This window comes from Melanerpes formicivorus, unplaced genomic scaffold, assembly GCF_026170545.1.
Source record: "Melanerpes formicivorus ecotype bairdi unplaced genomic scaffold, bMelFor1.0.p_v2 SCAF_7, whole genome shotgun sequence".
Lineage (NCBI taxonomy): Eukaryota > Metazoa > Chordata > Aves > Piciformes > Picidae > Melanerpes > Melanerpes formicivorus.
The window spans coordinates 28,385,153-28,406,244 of NW_027142359.1; the positions used below are offsets into that span (position 1 = coordinate 28,385,153).

Sequence of the window (21,092 nt, forward strand, 5' to 3'; positions counted from 1 at the left end):
TTTTTTACACGAGTAACAAACAAAGAGTACCAAAGTTACATGCTGGAATTCATCTGGAAAACAACCCCCTCCCTCCCCCCCCCCCCCCCAAGTAGATAGCTTCTACAGAAGCAGGTTCATAACAGATGCAGTTCCCCCCCCCTTCCCCTCCCCCAATCAAAGAAAATAGAAGTCAAAAGGAAAAAGCAGAAACATTAATGCAAAGGTTGTACAAAGGAGTGTGCTGTTATTTCAGCCCTCGATACAAGGTCAAACACCCACTCATGCTTTACATTGAACCACACCTTATACAGAGAGCCCACTCACAAAGGGACACGTACCAACCAACGCCACCCATTGCACATCAGCTCTGGACGGGGCGGGGGGGGCTGGGGAGCTGCTGCAACGTGCAAACGTTCACCGCGGCCCGGCGGGAGAACAAGAGGGGTTTCTTTCGCTAGACCTTTGCTTGGAACAAAGTTGAGTGCTTTGTCCCAGAGTAAATAACACTCTGATTCAATTTGGCTTCACAGATAAAGTAATAACACCCCTGCCTCCACCCCCCCCACCCCCCCCGCCACTCCCCCTCTCCCTTCCCTCACCCCCCGCAAGGAAATCCAGAGTTCAGCGTTTCAGAAGCACATACGCAAGATGAACACAAGAAACTCCTCTTCATTGGACAGAAAAACCGAACCCCCCTTCTGCCTAAACACAGGGCAGAAGGTGCTAACAGTGAAGTTTTATTTTTAAGGGGGGCAGTGCCACTTACAGCTAATGCATATAAATGTGTACGTGAGTATATCTTACATAGATCTATATACATACAGTACATACACAGACACGCACGCCCACACGCACGGATGATGCAGACCATTACAATCCCATGGTGCAAGAAACAGCCAGATATACAAAATCAACAGGTTTCAGCAAAACATCTCTCTGCTGGATGTAGAGGTCACTCACGAAAACAAAACAGACCAAAACCCCACAAAAGTCGACCGAACACAAACCCCACCGCATCTGATGGAGACCCGGGTTGGGGGGTGGGGGTCAGTTCCCGGCTGGCCCCAGCATCCTGCAACTCCCCTGAAGCGACATGGCTGATGCCAGGGGGTGATAGTCACCCTTGGAGACTTGTTTATTTCTTTTGGTCTTTGGATGCAGTAATTTTTCCAAACAACCCCAAGCCCCTCGTTGAGAGCACTTGGGAAGCAGGTGGGCACGGCGCTGCAGGGGGGAAACGTTCCCTCCCTGTTTGCCAACGCCAATCTCACAGCAGCAATCCCAAGGGAAGGTGGTGGAAGGGGGGTGGGTGGGGCATCAATTAAAGCTGCTTTCTCTAATACAGGTTGATCAACAAGGTGTTTGTTAGATCAGTAAGAATTTTTGCCTCTGAAGCTCATACTACAGTTTTTCTTTAAAGGCAAAGCTTAGAACAAATTATGAGTTTAGTCACAAAATAAGGTAAGTTTATGCCAATAGCAATTAACCCCCAGCTAATTCTGCAGGAAGGGTGTGGAGCCAGCCCCAAAGACCAGCACTTCAAGCACTGTCATCATCTAAACAGTTAAGCTAAAGCTCCCTATCTGCCCCTGTGAAGGAACAGGAAGGAATTGAAAAGATTAAGAGAATTTTCCCCCCCTTCCCGCTTGGTGGAAAGTATTTCTGCCCACAGAGCACCAGAGTCACAGAAACGTTGGACAAACCTCATCTGGCCCAGTCCAAAGCTACTCTTCAGGCAGTACTTAACTAGCTGAGCTGCTCCACAAACAGGCCAGTGTTTACCTGGGCTAGTAACTGCTCCCTTCCCCTGGCTGCACGGCTTAGGGGATCAGCAGTGCAAGTTCCCATCTCATACAGAAAGAGGAGCAAGTCTTTAAGGACTTCTATTAATTTCCTGTCTCCTTGCACACACATATAAGGAGAGTACAACTGATTACTCCAAAGGAAAAGGCCTGCTCTGGCACCTCCTCTGGCTTCCATGGATCAAGGCAAGAAGTCCTATCGATGGCCTAACTACTCCTCCATCAAGTCACAACCAGAGGGATGCTTTAGGATGCTGACCCTTCCTCCTCATTAAAGCTCTTTGCTTTGACTGCTGCATTTGAGCAAGCCTAACCCCCATCCCTCACAGCATCTTTGTTCTTCAGGAATGTTCTCTTGCTTTATTTCTGTTCCAAAAGCAGAGGCTGCAAGTCAACGTAAGAAAACTACAAGGTACTAAAAGCTGATTTTAAACATGACCTGAACAACAACACAAAAAAACCCAACCCCAAACCAGCTCCCAACCCCAAACCAGCTCCCAACCTGTTCCTAGTGTTGTGTAAAACTGCATTTTGAACCTGTCCCTGCCTCCCCCCCGTCCCAGTCCACAAAAGCAGTACCTGTGTCATGGCTGCGCGGTGCAGCAAGCATTCAAGACTCACTAACGTTTCAGGTTTTTATTCCCTGTTAGTGTTAACACAAATGTTAATAAAAAGAAAATAGAATAATAATAAAAAAAAATGAAAATAAACAGACATTCAAAAAAGAGAAGCAAGATTGTTCAAGTACCAAGTAAGGGGCTTTTCCAAACTTCAGGTGTGACACACTCCCATAGCGACTCTGCTGTTTCGAAGCCAGCCAGTGCTCACTGAAGGGCACGGTGCCACCCAAGCCTGCAGAGAGCCTGACATCTGGGGCGAAGCAAGACCACCCTCCTCCTGCCCTTGTCCTCCCCAAAACAGCACTAAGTGTCAACATTCTTTTCCACAGTCCCCATCACAGTTGCCTGGCTTTGTGAGGGGCAAGCTTTGATCTTTGCCCAGCTGAGACTTGAATTCAGGTATGACTAAACACAGAGCTGTTTTCCCGGGAATGGCTTTTGGCTGTGGAAGCCTTGCTTTACACCAGTGTAGGTGAGAAAGGAATCAGGCCCACCACACTAAATGGAAAGCTTCTTGATCATCTGCCATATCAAGGGATGAGTGTGGAAAGAGCATGCTATTTTTGGCATGGTACAAGGGACTACACTGGATATAACTCTAGGCTGCAACTACCAACAGTGCAAAGCAGCAACCCAGCCTACTACTGATGAGAATTAGAAAACCCAACAAAAACCCCAACTCCAGAGCATCAGAAGGTGGCTGATCACATGCTCCACATGCTATCATCTGTTGGGACATCCTCCTGCCTCTAGGTTGGCTCTTCCCATTCTAAGAATACTTGTAAGCAATCAAGAAAAGCAGTGGGAAAAGATTTAACTTACTAACTTCGGGAAGATGGCAAAGAGATGGCACTCGTGGCTGACGCAACGGGGCGAATGGCAACTGTGGAAGCAGACCTGATTTCCATCCACACCCATACAAAATACTGAATCACCCCTGATCCCTGCAAATATACTTCAAAACAGATCAGAAGAAACTGTGCATATTCGAGTTTCAACACACACACACCCCTGCCCTCACCCACCCACCCCGCTCCCCCCCCCCTCCCCACTTAACACTGTGCAAAAGTTATTTAGTCAACTCTACATATATATTTAATACAATATGGGTCAATGAGATCAGTACTTCTCTAACTGCAGTCTGCTGACAGCTGCTTACAACAGTGAGACTACTTCCCCCTTGCCTCCTGATGTTTTGACTCTTGAAACTGAAACCTCCTCACATCTTACTGTCTTACAAGAACTTGAGTTCCGTTGCTTTGCCTTTTTGTTCATGTTTCCTGCATTTGTTTTAGGCTTAACAGCTGCTTTCCATACAAGGGTTCAATTGAAGCCTGCACCTCACAGGCCCATTTCTCCTTTTTCAGTCATGCAAGTGCAGAATAGTTCCTGGAAGCCATGAAGCTTCTCGCAGGTCTAATGCTACAGAGCAAATAGAACTGGGCTGAGCGCAACCAAGTGCAGCAGGATCAAGCTCTTGGCCTATAGATCACGCCAGCTACACATCAAATGGTTTTACACCAGTTTTCATTAGCTCTAGGAGTGCAAAATGGATGCAAAAAGAATGTGCAAAGGCATGTGAGAGTCAGGCAGTCATAGCAGCTGGGACTTCAGGTGCCTAAACCAAACACAGAGCTACAGTGGCAAAACACAGCCTCACAGACTGCTGGTAACAGAGCCAAATACAAGGAATGTGGGCTTAGGCTGCCCATAGCCCTGTTTGGGCAAAACAATTCCAAAGAATGCTTCAGGATGGCTTATTGGGCTCTGAGCACATCACTCACAGCAAACACATCACCTGCGACTAGCAAAGGGATCCCGGAAAGCCAAGGGTCCAGAATCCCACCTCACACCACTGTACAGCCAAGCTACCTTCAAGGATGCCAATGGAATTACACTGTATTTACCTTGGCACAGCCAGGGCCACAGTTTGGACCAAGACCTCACAGGATCAGTTAGATTCCAGTACAGGGAAACTTCACACAGCCCTCCTTTGCTGTCCCGCTGCTGTCAGTACTGAAAGGGTGTGCCAGGATTTATGAGCCTGAAAGTGGACTTGTGCTTGTTTAAAACAAACAAACCCAAGCCCTACCTAAAAACGGGGCAGATGTGAAACACTTCAGCCAGATTGTCTCTGTCACAAGAGCAGGGATCAGAAATGCCTGCCCCATCAGCCTCAAACGCTGCAAATAAGAGAGATCACAAGGGCAAAGAAAACAATCAGACACTCCTCTTGTACAGGAGGAGTTTTTCCACAGGCATGAGGCACCTGGCTATCATTTGTGCCTTTGAACTGACTTCCCTCATCGGGCATTTGGACTCAGCTGAGTGCTAAGGGAACACTAGATGCACACGAGGTGTGAGAACGACAGCTTTACAGTTACCAGGTTAGAACTGCAAATTATCCAAGAGGTAGGGCAAGTTTCTTTGCAAAGAAACATTTCCATGTCCATGCACCACTGAGAAATCCACTCATGATTTTCACTGAAAGCAAAGGCTAGGCCTCAGCCTTCCTTTTCTTGGGGAAACAGGAGAGAAAGGACAGACAAGCAGATGTGGGCCGCTTCAACATAGCAGCTTTGCATCAACCTTCTCCTCTCGCCCAGTTTTGGTTAAGTTTTGCAGTGTTTCATTTCATTAGGGAAAAAAAAGTGGCAGCTACAGAACTCCTTGCCTGAAGATTGCATTCTGGCTGATTAGAAAGTGCCTGGGATGTATCAGGGTCATTAGTGCAAAACAGAACATCTCACAGACATCCCAGGCAACCAGACTTCCCTTCCTGCAATGGCTGTCAGTGCTCCAGCCTTGTCACTTCCCTGCTTGTAAATTCATGACATTCAGAGAAATAATACTTTTAGTGTAAACAGTAACCATCAACAAGCCTGGCACTACTGCCAGGCATTATAGAGAAAAAGGAAGCAAAACACAAACCCAAACCCCCACACCCCACCATTTGAACAGGAAATCAGCCCCAGGGTCAGAAAGAGGTCCAGAGCATTCTCAGCCCTGCATGACCGTCTGCTTCCTGCCCTGCACAATGGGTGCAGTGCAAGGGAACTGCTTCCAGTAATAGGAACAAAAGTAACTTTCAAGGTTGCACACTGAACAATTGCTTTGCCAGTTGTTCTTTGATGCCAAGTGGTTGAGTTTGCCAAACTTAGCTCTTTTTCATTTTGGAAGCTTAAGGAATGGAAATAAGCTGCTTTGTATACTTTCCAGGGAGGGGATTTATTGGATGATCTCTATACTTGACAAAGCCCAGGACTACCCACTCCAGTTTTTAACAGCAGCCCTTGCCAAAGGATGGTACCAGACATCCAATAACTGAGTATGGCTCTCTTCCCTCCCTGTGTTTTGCACCATGTCCAAAACAACTACAAGGGAATTTAGCTTACACCAGTGCAAAACCTTGCTTGGCTGTAGTGGTGTGAAAGTTCAGAGCTTAGCTTGCAAAGAACAAATCAAAGGAGATCTATAATTAGCATGCTCGCTTCTATACAACTGGAAATGACTACACCCCATGGAAGAATTTGGTACAATAAGCCATCCAGAAGCATTTGACTGCACCTACCTCTTCTCTACAAAACTCAAGTGTTACAAGAGTCTGCCATTGTTCAGCACGAACTGCAACAGGAGAGTGCGAGCTTCGCTCCGGTTTACATTCTGAAGCACAGTATCATCGAAAACTGAAAACAGGATCCCAAGCTGAGGAATGGGAGGGACTGGGGTCAAGAAAGAGGAGAGTGAGCAATTACACCAGATCAGACAAATTTAGTGTTTTGAAGCTGCACAGCAAAGTTTAGCTTTTCCTTTTATTTGTTTCAAGTTTTGGTGTAGAAAGCACGTGCGGGTGCTGACGCAACCTTCCCTGTAAGTGCTCCATCTAGCAACAAACAAAGTTTTGGTGTGTTCAGTTTGGTTGAGGAACATTTCCTCGAAGCGAAGACCTGTAATGCCATTGAAACCAAAACTTTGTTACTGTTGACACACACAAAAAAAAAATAAAGCAACTTTTCTTTACAAGCATTTCTTGGTTCGTTTGCTTTGTTTGTCTCTCCCCCACTTCAATAAAAACCTGAAGCTTTCCCGTAATTCCTTTGGTCTTCTCACCAAATGCCACGCTACCTCAAAGACGAGCTCTCTTTTGGAAGTTCAGCTGAATTGCAGTGAAGCTGCTAAAATTAACAGAGAAGAATTGCTGTGGTAGAGTTTTTTTTCCCCCTCCCTAGTTTCTTGGGAGTTTAAGACTGAAAGACATTACCGATGCCTCAAAGCGAGGCTTTCGAATCGTCTCTACAAGAACAAGAGGAAACAAAATCCAATTAGAAGTTCCACTGAAGGTGCCTGGCAAAAAAAATTTATCTCCAGAAAACGATGTTTTGCTTCCAGTAACTTATTTTTGTGTACGGGTGGTGTTGAGTTCATTCCCCTCATAAGGAAACAAAAGTATCAGTGTAAAAGCACAGCTGAGCCTTTAAAAGTAGCACCAGGACACCTACACCCAAGTCGTCATCTTGTTGCTGCTAGGCCTCGTTTTGATTCACATTCACAGAAGCTCTTCTTGTGCAAAACAAGCAGTCTAAGGAGAAAGAATGCCCTCCAAGTTCTAGTAAAAACTGTAGAAAAGAATCCAGGATAGCCAACACTTTCCTCCTCCTCCAAATTTATCTGCAGAGAGAGGCGGGCATCTGTGCGTAGACAGGATAGGCAAGCCTGACGTTTAGGGAATCGTTGTGTTGGACAAGGGATGTCTGCTGGTAATGAAGAACCAAATCTTTAAGTGTGCTGTACAGGTTATATGGTTCTGCAAACCCGTAACCTCTCGGGGTGCTGTAGATCACACAGTGTTTCACTTCTCCATCAGCTCTGCAAGGAAAGGAAACAGGAGAACGTCAAAGGACGACCCCGAAGTGGCAGTCTATTAACAGTTAACTGAGGCAGAAGCTCTGCCAGTCACTAAACGACATAATGGAGGACCCAGTAGATGCAAGCAGAGATTTATACACTCTGTGAAGAATCACTGCTTCAGGGCATGTGATTAAACACTCTTGCATAACAATCCACAGAAGAGGCCTCTTCTAGCCCAGCAGATTTCCCTCCTGCATTGTTCTCCAAATTATTCTTGGGGGGCAAGTCGAGAGCTTAACCGTGAAGATGAACACCTGAAGTCAGCAACGACTGTGTGCTCACCTTAAGGGGAAACCTTTCTACCAAGCAAAGCCACCGACCCCCACAAACTCTACAGCCTATTTCATGAACTGAAGAACGCACTTGGAGGGATAGTGTTGCAATCTTAAGCATGGCAGGAGCTCAAGATGGTTCATTATCTGAAGTCATAGCGACTGAGTTCCTAACTTGGCAAAGCAGTTACTGCAACAGTATTGCCAAAGCTGCTAGAAACACTCATCTGCCAGAAAGATTGAGCATTATGTAATCCCTGCAGCGGAGCCCATTCCAATCCAGGTCACATGAAGGAACAAGGTTACTTCATGCCATCCCTTTGCTAGCTTGTAGTGTGACACCAACCAAAAGTATCTGATGAACCCATCACTTCAGTGACTGTGATAAACAGCGTTTTGAACATGGCAGGTACCACTCTCTGCAGTCGCCTTGAGGCAATATACCTTCACATATTCATTCCTCAGACTTACTTTCAGAAGCAATTAACCTCATGTGAAATAAATCAGTGAAAGCCATTCTGCACTCCAGAACAGGCTTGAAGGATTTTTAGATAATGGAATCAAGGCTGTTTCTGACCTCCATTACACCAGCATAATATGAAGTGAAATACAAGAAATCAATGCAAGGCTGTGTGAATGTCAAAACCCACTGCTGGCAAGGAACATCTCCTCTGAAGCCTCCCTGTTACCTTAAACATACAATAGAAGCCATCTAGAATGAGGCATGTCTGAAAAACGAGAACAGAAGACCTTACAGCTTCACAGCCCCATTTTACTTCTTCCCATGTGTTCCTTGGCAGGGAAGAATGGGACAATTTGGCCTTCATTTCCTTATGACTATTGGGGCACTTCAGAATCTTATGTTAACTACACCACAGTGACTGAAGGGACTGCGAGGGCCTGAGCGACTGCACACTCATAGCGACAGAGCTTCTACCATGACTTGTCTTCCTGCAAGCATGCAACACATTCCACTGGGTAGGCTGAGGCTAGGCTGAGCCTGGCCATTGTTCTGCAGAAGAAAGATCTTATGAATTGAGTAGTTAGAACAAAGAGAGGAAAAGACTTACACCACAGAACAAGCATAACATCCTTTCTTGCTGCTCTCGCGGATTAAAAATGCCCCATCGGGTTTCCCACACAGCAAGTCTTCCGCCTGGATACGGTTGAGATCCCCAACAAACCAAGTTTTCTCATCATGGTGTGGCAGGTTTTCATCTTCTTCATTCATAAAGTATGTGCTGAAGGAGAGGACAAACGTATTAACTTCGCCAGAAGTTGGTAGAGGAGCTAATGAGCAGAGTGATTTATTTTTGCAGGGATTCAAAGAAACACGAGGAACACACCCAGACTGGAAGGTCAGACTCCTAATGAACAAGTATTAAGGGCTTTGGTTCAGAATATAATTGTTCCAATTTCATGTAATCCTAAATTCTTCAGCAGAATTGCTGGCCCTAGAGAATTTCTCCCCCTTTTCCTGCAGGTCTTTACTGAGAAACTGGTGTTTTGTATTACCAACCCTCACAAGAGGAAAAAAACCCTACTTATTAATGCAACACTTCTCAGTAAAACACCATGTATAGTAGCACTTACTCATCAATATTTTCATTTTTGATCCCCAGCCAGTCATTTATTCTCTTCTGTCTCACTCCTTTGTGATTGAGCCATCTGCCAGAAGAAGAAAGCATTAATGCATTACTTCAGAGTCTTGATACCGAGCACGCTAAAGCTCAGACACCAAGTCCCACAAAGAGACACTCTGGAGCTTAGTTTGTTCTCCAGTAGAAAAAGCTGTAGAAAGACCAAAGATCCTGTAAGAACACTTCCCTGCATCATCTTCTGAGATGCCTCTGCTAGTGGACACAGTGAAAAACAAGACCCTGAGGAATGGGTACTGACTCTGCACTGTGCAGTCCACAAAGGAAGCAGAATACTAATTGTGACAGCAGCCTGTTTCTCTTGGGAAAACAAAAGTCGCATTGCCACTGGCTTTTAACCTCCTAACATCACCTTCTGGGACAGTGTGTTCCCTTCTGTCAGACTCCTAGTGCACTGGGTCCAGCCCAAGGACATCAGGAGCTGGATAACAGAGGTGTCAGAAATCAAGTGTGGGGTACAAGCAACATCTGCCACACCTAGGACAAAAAGTACTAACGTCTGTTTCGTTAGCTGACACAGGCTTTGCCTACAACTCACTTATCTTAAGTGTTTTATTTACAGTAGTTGCAGAACACGCACCTAAGTTGTGGCAGACTAAGTGATGCAGACATGAGGAGTCCAACCAATTACCCAGGCATTCCATGCTGGAATGCAGCACCTGAACACTTACAGAACTTTGATTATGAAAATAATGTAGGTCTCATTACCCTGATGGAAACAATCATTAATCAGGTGCATCAGAGGCACTCTGCTGAGGCACAGGTCAGGCTTACTTACACAAGATACTGATCTCTGATTTTGCGGAGCTGAATTAGGTCAGGCTTGATGCTATTCATTTTCTTATCAGTCTCCCTGTTGTCCAGAGCTTGCTTCTTCAAATCCTGTTCCAGGCGCATTTTACTGTCATGGATCTCACCCAGACGTGATTTTAGTTTTTCATAGTTCATCATTATCCTGAAAACAAGTGGAATAATGAAGGGGAGGTCAAACCAGCTTGGAAGGACTGAAGCTTCTCAGTAGCACTTAGAAAAGAGTACCACAGTAACTACTGTAACAGCAGCTCCTCCCTTTGACCACCTCCATGGTTGATAGTAGGCTGAACAGGAGCCAGCAGTGCGCCCAGGTGGCCAAGAGGGCCGATGGCATCCTGGCCTGCATCAGGAATAGTGTGGTCAGCAGGGGCAGGGAGGTCATTGTGCCCCTGTACTCAGCACTGGCTAGGCCACACCTTGAGTCCTGTGTCCAGTTCTGGGCCCCTCAATTTAAGAAGGACATTGAGACTCTTGAACGTGTCCAGAGAAGGGCAGCGAGGCTGGGGAGAGGCCTTGAGCACAGCCCTATGAGGAGTGGCTGAGGGAGCTGGGATTGTTTAGCCTGGAGAAGAGGAGGCTCAGGGGAGACCTTATTGCTGTTTACAACTACCTGAAGGGAGGTTGTAGGCAGGTGGGGGCTGGTCTCTTCTCCCAGGCAACCAGCACCAGAACAAGAGGACACAGTCTCAAGCTGCACCAGGGGAGGTTTAGGCTGGAGGTGAGGAGAAAGTTCTTCCCAGAAAGAGTGATTGGCCATTGGAATGTGCTGCCCAGGGAGGTGGTGGAGTCACCATCCCTAGAGATGTTCAAGAGGGGACTGGACATGGCCCTTGGTGCCACGGTTTAGTAGCCATGAGGTGTTGGGTGCAGGTTGGACTTGATGACCCTTGAGGTCTTTTCCAACCTTATTGATTCTATGGTTCAGACACCTTGGGGGAAGGTCTCAGAGAGAATACTGAGTTTACCAAGTGGTATATATTATGCAAGATTGCATAAAACAATTTCATGGGGGTGTCCACGTGGCCACCAGTCTCCCCTTCGGTGCAAACACAACTTGAGAGCCTGCCTACCGTTCAATCTCTTTGTCGTTCCCCTCCCTGCGAAATCGCTCGATGTATTCTTTGCTGTATCGCTCTTGTGAGTGGCACTGCTCCTCAAATATCTTAATAGTTTCATTAAATGCTTCAATTGCTGTCCTCTTCATCTGAATTTCCTATGTGAAGAAAGAGTCCTTGATACCTTAATGATACAGATGGCAATAAAAGCCTTATGCTCCCCAAGCTGACCGAGAAGATGAACTTCCCTACCCCACAGGTCAAGATGTGATTAATCAGATTTAAGTTTAAGCAAATGTCTGAGACAAGGAAGTACAGGCAAGGCTTGCTCCCTGTAAGTCTGCCCTCCTCCCTCCACATGCTGCTGTTAGGCTGCAAACCCCTCAAATATTTTTAGTCATATTTTCCATCTTAGTTTGCAGGATGCCTGCCAGCAAACCTCCTCCCCATGTATGAATTATCTTATTTTATAAAAAGCAGTCCAAATACTGTATTCATACTTCCTTAGCTCCTAATATCTGGTATCTGATTTGAACATGACTGTGAAAAACCTGGACAAACCCCTCTACAACTCTCACTGCAGCACAGAGCAGCTGGAAATACTCAGCAGCCACAGGAGGAGCCTGCAGCGCAGAGCTGGTAGGAGATGGCCATCTTCACTGTTCTACCTTATCCCAGCAAGCTCAGCTCCTTTCTTCCTTGCCCCACTCCATACCTCCAAGTGACAAGTCATATGCACTGCTTCCATCTTCACTGTTCTACCTTATCCTAGCAAGCTCAGCTCCTTTCTTCCTTGCCCCACTCCATACCTCCAAGTGACAAGTCATATGCACTGCTTCCATCTTCACTGTTCTACCTTATCCTAGCAAGCTCAGCTCCTTTCTTCCTTGCCCCACTCCATACCTCCAAGTGACAAGTCATATGCACTGCTTCCATCTTCACTGTTCTACCTTATCCCAGCAAGCTCAGCTCCTTTCTTCCTTGCCCCACTCTGTACCTCCAAGTACCAAGTCATATGCACTGTTTCCATCTTCACTGTTCTACCTTATCCCAGCAAGCTCAGCTCCTTTCTTCCTTGCCCCACTCCATACCTCCAAGTGACAAGTCATATGCACTGCTTCCATCAACTCTGAAAACATCTTGCTCTATTCCACCATTTCCTAAGCTGTTCTCCTTGTATTTTATGACTTCTTCGACTGCCTTAGTTAGCCATAACAAGTTAACAGTTTTCTTCTTAAGCAACAAGAAACAGACTCAAAGATAGAGAAAGCAGAACCAACCTGTGATGTTCTGGTGTATTCTTCATACAACTTGTCATACTCCTTACTCTTTTCCTGATACTGAGCATGGTATTCTTGAAGCTTTTTACCTACTGCATCTATATTATCTTCTTTCACCAACTGATCCTGTACATACAGAAAGCTGTTAAGTCATCCAGCAAAGCAGCTTTTCCTTAAGAGCATTCATTTGTCCACTTGTGCACATTTGCATTTTACAGCTACTAGCATAATTTCTGCCATCAGGCTTCTACAGAGCACAGGCACTGTATTAAAATCTCCCTCCCTCCATGCAACAAGTTCTGTTTACAGACAGTAGGAACTGGAGGCAGGGGACACCAAAAGCCATGCCCAAACACCAAGCTTCCGAAACACTACAACTTAGATCCAGCACTGCTATCCCATCCCTAACTGGAGAAAGGAAGAAGTGAATTGCTTGGAGTATGAAACTAGAGATCAGAATATTTTTAGGTTCAAAAGAAACCCCAACTCTGCAGTTTTTCTTCTCCCCTTAATGCAGGACAGTGTCTCAGGCTACTGAATACAACTTAAAAAGAGTACAGGGCTTGCATGTGCTTCAAGGACAATGCTGCCTACAACAGTGCCCACAAGGATCCAAGGGGATAAACAAAAGCTTCCCACAGAGGTTCAAGTCTGATGTACACCAGGTTTCACTTCTCTAATGGACTGCTCCAGACACAGGCTGGAAGCTTCACAAAATGAAGAAGCTTAAACAGGTAGACAATTTGGAAGATCAGTTTGTCCAAGGGCATGAGTTTTAACACATCTAAGTGCTGGGTTCTGCACATTGGCCACAACAACCCCATGCGGTGCTACAGGCTGGGGTCAGAGTGGCTGGAGAGCAGCCAGGCAGAGAGGGACCTGGGGGGACTGGTTGAGAGTAGGCTGAAGATGAGCCAGCAGTGTGCCCAGGTGGCCAAGAAGGCCAATGGCATCCTGGCCTGCATCAGGAATAGTGTGGCCAGCAGGAGCAGGGAAATCACTCTGCCCCTGTACTCAGCACTGGTTAGGCCTCACCTTGAGCCTTGTGTCCAGTTCTGGGCCCCTCAGTTCAGGAAAGATGTTGAGTTGCTGGAACGTGCCCAGGGAAGGGCAACAAAGCTGGGGAGGGGTTTGGAGCACAGCCCTATGAGGAGGGCTCATAGAGGACACAGTCTCAAGCTGTGCCAGGGGAGGTTTAGGCTGGATGTTAGGAAGAAATTCTTCCCAGAAAGAGAGATTTGCCATTGGAATGGGCTGCCCAGGGAGGTGGTGGAGTCACCATCACTGGAGGTGTTTAGGAAAGAGACTGGATGGGATGCTTGGTGCCATGGTTTAGTTGATTAGATGGAGTTGGATGACAGGTTGGATGTGATGATCTCAAAGGTCTTTTCCAACCTGGTTAATTCTATTCTATTCCAAGCACAGTGAGGTCAAATGTGGCAACTCTTGGGTTTTTTTTAAAGTTTAAACCAAACACCTCCAAAATGAATCAGCCTCCACACAGAGAAGCCATTTACATGTGTATTTTCAACTTCATTCTTGTCTAAACTAACAGCTCTTGGTGTCCAACGAAGGACCTTACCTGCTGGTACCGGGACACCGGGTACATCAACTTCACATCGAGCTTTGGGTTATACTGAGCCAGAGACTCGTTGCGGTAGTGGTTGATCAGCTCCACAACTGAATTGAACGTCAGCGGATCAGAGAAGCCATATTTTCCATCCCGGTGATAGATCTTTATCAGTTTATTGTTGCCACCCTTCCTGCAAAGCGGTACAGCCATTGAGAGGTGCTGCTGTGTGCCTCCCACCCCTCCTTCCAACCCCAAGGCAGCTAAAGCGGCGCGTGGCTTTGACGCTGGACACCTGCAGAGCCGCTCCTTACATCCAAGCAGATACTAGGGAGGTTTGAGTCAGTACCCACAGAATTCTCATCAGATAATATTTGAACAGGAGCAAAGCCCAAAGCAAATCTCTTCCTTTGCATTCATTCTGGAGCCAGCTTGCAGCATTTAAGCGCCAGCTTTGCCAGAAGCTTTGCAAGGGGAAAAAAGAGGATGCTGAAGGCTGAACAAAGTGGCCATATGAAACCCCAAACCCTCAATTTCCTGCAATTTGGGGTCAAGTAATAGTATACAACTGAGTATACATTTATACACTGATTAACAAGTCTCTTGAGTTATGGATGCTCAGACAGGATACAGAAACCTAAACAAAAAGAATCCCTTCAGGACTGCAAGATGGCTGCAAGTTCAGGGCTTTACATTATCCAGATTTATACATTCTAGCAGTTTCCACAAATACAGTGCTTATTTCTTCCTTTTTTCACCAACAGACTGTTTAGACAATATCCTATCCTTCCTGCACTCTCAATTTTGTTCCTCAAGACATCTGCATTCATCAAAATAACCAAACCATAGTGCATAAGCCATCAACTTCAAGGCAGAAGTTAAAGCAGAATTGAAACTACTCCCTTGGGGTCAAACCCGCCATTAAGACAATAGAATTCCATGGCAAGATCAAATACCTACCATAGCACAGTAAATCCTGAAGCTGGGCTATGAGGCAGTAGCTTATGCACCTCACCCACTTGCCTCTTAACAACCAATCTTGGGAGCCTGGCAGAGGTAAGTGGCTGGACAGGCTGGGCAAGGCACCAGCAGCTAATCACATGAGATCTACTGCCTAACTGCAGCAGACAGGGCTGGGGCAGCTCTGGGAAGTCTGCCACTTGCAGACAATTTTAATGAAGAAATGTTGCTCCAATTCAGTATTTCCTAAAGTTTAGATCAGAAGGCACAAGACACTCCTTTCACAAAGACACTGTGTGCAGTTCTCCAGAGCTGCACACTAACAAGACATGCAGCACGCTCCCATTACTCCAAGCCCTAGTCTGTGAGTACCTTTCACCTTAGAAGTTCTGAAACTGTGAAGCACCACTGAGTGGCTCTCCTCCCCTAGTGCTACCTAACCTACACAGAGATCCTCACAGCAGTGTTCAGCAAAGGACAGGACCAACTCTCAAAATGATTTATTTATCCATTCTGTGATCTACAGTACCTTTAGGAACATCTCTCAACTTGACCCATGCCAGCTTTACACTGGTAAAGTAACTACCTGCTCTGGGGTTTGCCATGAGGGCTACGACTGCTGGGTGCTTACCGTAACGTCAGAGTGTAGTCCCCCTGCATCTTGGTGGATGCATCGCGCACCAGGAAGGTTCCGTCTGGCATGTCTCGTAGCTTGTCATTTACTTCTTCCCTGGAGAACACAGTGGAAGGCAGAAATAGAAGAGTTAAGGACCTGGCCACCTTTGCCACAGGTGTCAAGTTTGGAGCCAGTAACACCAGCATGCATAAGGAGTTCCATCCTCAAAGTATGAGGAAGTCTTTCACCCCCAGGCTCTGCTGTCTTTTAGGGCATTTAAAGCAAATCTGAAGTTGTACAGTTGTACTAAAATATAGCTGCAGTCAGATATCACTCAGGGGAAAAAAATAAAGATCTGTTTAAGCAACAGTAGCTGTGTCTGTTTACATCCTTTCCCTGTAATCTGCTCAGGATTTTAAGTCCACACTGGAAACAGGTGCCCTTTGAGAAACCAATCCTGACCTTAAGAAACGGTCTCTAACATCACAGCTCAGAGGTGTCTGGAGTTTAGCACAGTTTTAGTCTCAAGAGACTCATTATTGGCTTAACTCTGATCTTATTTACAGCAGTTTTAAACCACTACAACCTTGCTAGCTTCACTGCAACTTTTTCTTCTTCACCACCAAAGAAAAAGGATACTCAATCCAGAGCCCTAAGCTATGTCCAAAACCAATCTTTCATTCAAACTGAGTACCTACAAGCGTTAATTACTTCAGCTCAAGAGTTAAGGGTCTTGCCAGGTTTGACCATTTCACCCAGATTACATATCTCACTTTATAACAGCTCCCTCACAGGTTCTCAGAAGCATGAAGCACTTTTTTAATACAATCATGGGGAAAATGTAACTTTATCAGGTAGCCTCGACGTTATCTGAGCGAGGTAGGAAGCCGACGTGAATCTTAACACAGAAAAATCAACAGCAGCTTCTTTTGTTCAAGTACCAAGGTACAAAAGCATTGCTATGAAATGGCCCTGGGTTTTGATTTAGCTACCTGAAAAACCATTGTTAGTAAGACAGACAGAGTCCTGTTAAGTGTCATGTGCGTATCTGCTCACTCCCCTCAGAACGTTTTACAGATTCATAGTATCAGACAGGGTTGGAAGGGACCACAAGGAACAGCTAGTTCCAACCCCCCTGCCATAGGCAGGGACACCCCACACTAGATCAAGCTGGCCAGAGCCTCATCCAGCCTGGTCTTAAACACCTCCAGGGACAGGGCCTCAACCACCTCCCTGGACAACCAGGGCTTCACCACTCTCATGGTGAAGAACCTCCTCCTCACATCCAGCCTGAATCTCCCCACCTCCAGCTTCATTCCATTCCCCCTAGTCCTATCACTACCTGACATCCTGAGAAGTCCCTCCCCAGCCTTCTTGTAGGCCCCCTTCAGATACTGGAAGGCCACAATTAGGTCACCTGGGAGCCTTCTCTTCTCCAGACTGAACAGCCCCAACTCCTTCAGTCTGTCCTCACAGGAGAGGTGCTCCAGCCCTCTGATCGGATTGGACCTGCTTAACTCAAATGGCCTTCTTTTTGAAGAGATAGATATGATCTAAGGCCCTGGGTTTATGCCTGTGAGTTGCACCCTGGAGCCTGGGTCAAAGTTTTCAGCACAAATTCTTGACTGAAGAAGACAGCTCCTGCCCTGACAGCTCCATGCAGCCCATACCTACTGGCTGTCAAATTAGGGTCATGCACAACTCCATCTTTACATATGCGTGCCACACTTTAACCTAATAAATCCACTTCAGCGTGATTTGTACTGCATTAGCTCCTGCCATCCTCAGCCAATAAACTCATACTAATACAGAATCACAGAATCACCAAGGTTGGAAGAGACCTCAAAGATCATCAAGTCCAACCTGCCACCACAGACCTCATGACTGCCTACCAAGCAGTTTTAAGCAAACATTGCCTAGTGGGTTTTGTGATCAGGTTTTACCACTCTGCCTCAAGTTCGATTTAACAGAAAAACATTGCTGCCAAGGCCCTTCAAAAGCAAGATTTGTATGAGTTTGCTTTATAAAGATAAGGGTGGCACAATAAAGATATGAAACTTTACTTCCCTTCTTCGATCTTCAGTGAACCATTGTGGCAAGTGAGTTTTTCACGCCTCGATCGGACAAAGTGTTTCCAAGCGCTGTGTGCACAACTCTCAGCAACTCCTGCACATACTCCCAGCTCATGTTTCCCCCTACAGTTCCAAATGCTAGACTTCTCAGAAGTGCCTTAAGAGGCAAAGAGATGACTGGATACTGTGGTTCCTCGATGCAATTAAGTGTATATTAACTGGCACTTCATTTTCTGAACCTTACCCAAGCCACCTATTTTCTCAAGCACATAGAAAAGGGTTTCCTTAAGAGGTAAAAACAAATTTGTTATGTCTGTAGCATCTGCTCAGCAAAGCTGGTGAGGGTTAGCATTTGTAAGAGCTATATTTATACCACCATGTAATAGAAATTAATACAGATACTATTTTAACCAAATGTGGTGAAAGGAACCAAAAGCAAGAATGCAACTCCTTTCATTCTGAACCTCCTACTGAAATTTTGCTGAGCTGCATGCATCCCAATATTGTATGCTTAACAAAACCTTATTAGCTAGTGCATTCAGAAGCATTTTTTCTTTTGAGCTAAATAATTTTCTCTCCTGTTAAAGGCCTTGTGTATCTGGAGAAATGGAGGAACCTGAAATAATGGTCACCAAGGCTGGCAATATATGCACCAGAGCAGAGACAATTTAAACACAAGTCCTGGAGGAGAGGCTAAGGGAGCTAGGATTGTTTAGCCTGCAGAAGAGGAGGCTCAGGGGAGACCTTATTGCAACCTGAAGGGAGGTTGTAGCCAGGTGGAGGTTGGTCTCTTCTCCCAGGCAACCAGCACCACAACAAGAGGACACAGTCTCAAGCTGCACCAGGGGAAGTTTAGGCTTGAGGTGAGGAGAAAGTTCTTCCCAGAAAGAGTGATTGGCCACTGGAATGTGCTGCCCAGGGAGGTGATGGAGTCACCATCCCTGGAGGTGTTCAAAAAGGGACTGGACATGGCCCTCGAAGCCATGGTTTAGTAGTCATGAGGTGTTGGCTGACAGGTTGGACTTGATGATCTCTGAGGTCTTTTCCAACCTCATTGATTCTATGATCCAGCTGAAGACTTTTATTTAAGTGCTGTGTCAAGAATAGCCCTGACGCATTTCCATCCTATACAACACTGCCTGAAACAGGCCTGTTCTTTCATTCTAATAAGTTTGTTCTATTTCTAATGGCATCTATTATTTAAAAATATAATACATTTTAGTAACACTGCATACCTTGAGATGTCCCCCCAGTACCACTCTGCTTCTTGCAGAGAGAAGCTGGAATTGTCCTTCATTCCATTCGTGTTGACTGGAGTCATTGGCTTGGGGGGCTTTGGAGGAAGAGCTGAAAAAGAGCAGATGAAAACAAAAAGGTAAGCAGGGGAAAAATAACTAAAGTGCTAACAAAATATGACAGTGAAAAAGCAAGAGGAATTGTGCACCTTGACCTTGGATCTTGAGCTCCTTAAGTAGATGGAATTTGCAATTTTACAGTAATTTAGGCCAAGAGCTGCACTGTGATCCCAGATTTCCTAATGCTCAAACCAAACACATGCTTGAGGGAGGAGAATGGGCAGGAGGATGAGGAAACGTGAGGTTCTGTTAAAAGGAAGACTGGCTCGGGCACAACTGCAAGGGCAATCACCACCTAAACCTCCAAGCAAGTTACAAAGGTGTATTGTTTGAAAGCCACAGCCTGGAGAGCACTGTGCAGCACTGAAGAAAAACTCTGGCTGCTCAGGTGTCACCAGTCCTTGTGCCAACCTCTAAGAGCAAAAGGATGGACTTGTCTTCAGAGGGAAAAGTCCTGCTAAGTGAGAGAAGTGGTGGTTGACCAGTGCTTATATCCATCACAGGCCCAAAGTTGATGTTTCATACCAGATTTGTCCTTTAGGCTTCTGCTGTGAGCAAAAGCTACGATTCTGAATACTGCAGAACATGAGCTGATAAAAGGAAGGGCCAAGGGGACATCAGAGTGCCTGCACTGCTTTTCATAGTTGAAGTGTTTACCACAGGAAAAAGGATGCTACAAACAATTGAAAGACAGGCAGAACTGTAATAACTGTAATGCATCTGTAGGCCTAGTACATACCTGCCCAGAATTCCCTCATTCCAAATTCAAAGCTTTTAGTCCTGTTCTCAGAACAGGTTACACAATGTCAGGTCACACAACACACTGAAGCTCTTATTTCATCAGGTTTTGCTCAAACAACTTTATCTTCATCTCAGATGTAAGTCCTACATCAGGAGTTATTCAGCAGCCATGGGCATGCTCAGGTATTGGCAGAGACTTGTCTGTCAGCAGCAATGCATTACGCTATTTTGCTCGAGAATGATGTGCAGAGTGCACTCCCCTGCTTTGCAGGGCCTGGATGCTTCATCAAGAACACTACCACTGAAACTGAGCATTTCTCAGGCATTTCATAAGACAGTGTTTTACAGGGACAGGTCACGTTTGAATTCAGAGCAGGGAAGCAGCTACACACTGATTGCTACTAGCACATTTTTAAGTCAGATCCTGAACATCTGTGCTCCCAGCCCTGTGCCCTAGCCATCAGATTACACAAGCATCAGCGAGCAGGCCTGACACACTGACAACAGCCATCTTTCAGATGCACACAATTCAAGTGCACAGGCAGAAATACAAATAAAAGGAGCAGAAAGGGGATTTTGATGTCTGGTTCCAGCACTGAATGGCTTAACGCTGAGAGGTGTGCTACTTGGCACCATCCATCTGCTCTCCGCTGAGCCACACCTCCCACATGAAAGGAGAGAGAAAACAGTGTTCCCAAGCTGCAGTTCCGAATATCATTTCATGTTGAATATCCAGCACAGTGACTTCACTGTTCTCAGACAAACCAGGAGGTACTTTAATCGAGCCAATCTAAACTAAAACTGAACCTTGACCCAGACGTTTGCACCCTGGGGTTGCTGACCAAACACCTGATTCAGATAGCAGCATTCATTCTGTGGGACCGAGCATTAAAGCGTATCACACAGGTTCTTTTTATGGGGTGAGCTGGGACCTTTCAGGTGTGCACATACCTAGTAAGGCAATAACAGGTCTTGTTATAAAAAGAAGGTGAAAACCTTTGGATTCTGTGAGGTAGCTTCCTGGTTAGGAGGCTTTGGTTACTCCTAGCTCAACCACAGTTGTTTGCATAGCACCTAAGTATTTGGACAAAGCACCATCGAGAGTAAGATGCACTCCTAACCCTACTTTGCTTGAAGGTCCTAGCCCCAGCCTACTTTCCTGGGGTCAGAGGAGCACAGATCCAGGCTAAATCTGTACAATGAATTTTCTTTACTGTGTCACATGCTCTTCCATCTCCCCTACTCAAAGCTCTTGAATAAGAATGGTCTTCAAGTCCTCCCCACCTCACATTTTGGCTGCAGCTCTCCATTACTCTAAGCAAGCAACAAGACCGACACGGTGATTCTGAGTTTCATCAGTGTCTGCACATGGCAGTAAACCAAAGTTC

At 45.9% G+C, this 21,092-nt stretch overlaps 1 protein-coding gene across 3 annotated transcripts in view; it reads right to left on the reverse strand.

Moving 5' to 3' along the window:
- Positions 1-654: 654 nt before the first annotated feature.
- The window catches only part of PIK3R3 (phosphoinositide-3-kinase regulatory subunit 3), an 83,957-nt gene continuing 63,519 nt past the window's right edge, over positions 655-21,092 (reverse strand). For all 3 annotated transcript variants that reach the window (XM_068141624.1, XM_068141623.1, XM_068141626.1), the window contains 9 exons: positions 18,844-18,955; positions 15,552-15,650; positions 13,973-14,153; positions 12,391-12,516; positions 11,126-11,268; positions 10,021-10,197; positions 9,178-9,252; positions 8,655-8,825; positions 655-7,270 (listed from right to left, as the gene is read on the reverse strand). In XM_068141624.1, the coding sequence (XP_067997725.1) occupies positions 7,069-7,270; positions 8,655-8,825; positions 9,178-9,252; positions 10,021-10,197; positions 11,126-11,268; positions 12,391-12,516; positions 13,973-14,153; positions 15,552-15,650; positions 18,844-18,955 (1,286 nt within the window). In that variant the 3' untranslated portion in view covers positions 655-7,068. The remainder of the gene's footprint in view (positions 7,271-8,654; positions 8,826-9,177; positions 9,253-10,020; positions 10,198-11,125; positions 11,269-12,390; positions 12,517-13,972; positions 14,154-15,551; positions 15,651-18,843; positions 18,956-21,092) is intronic.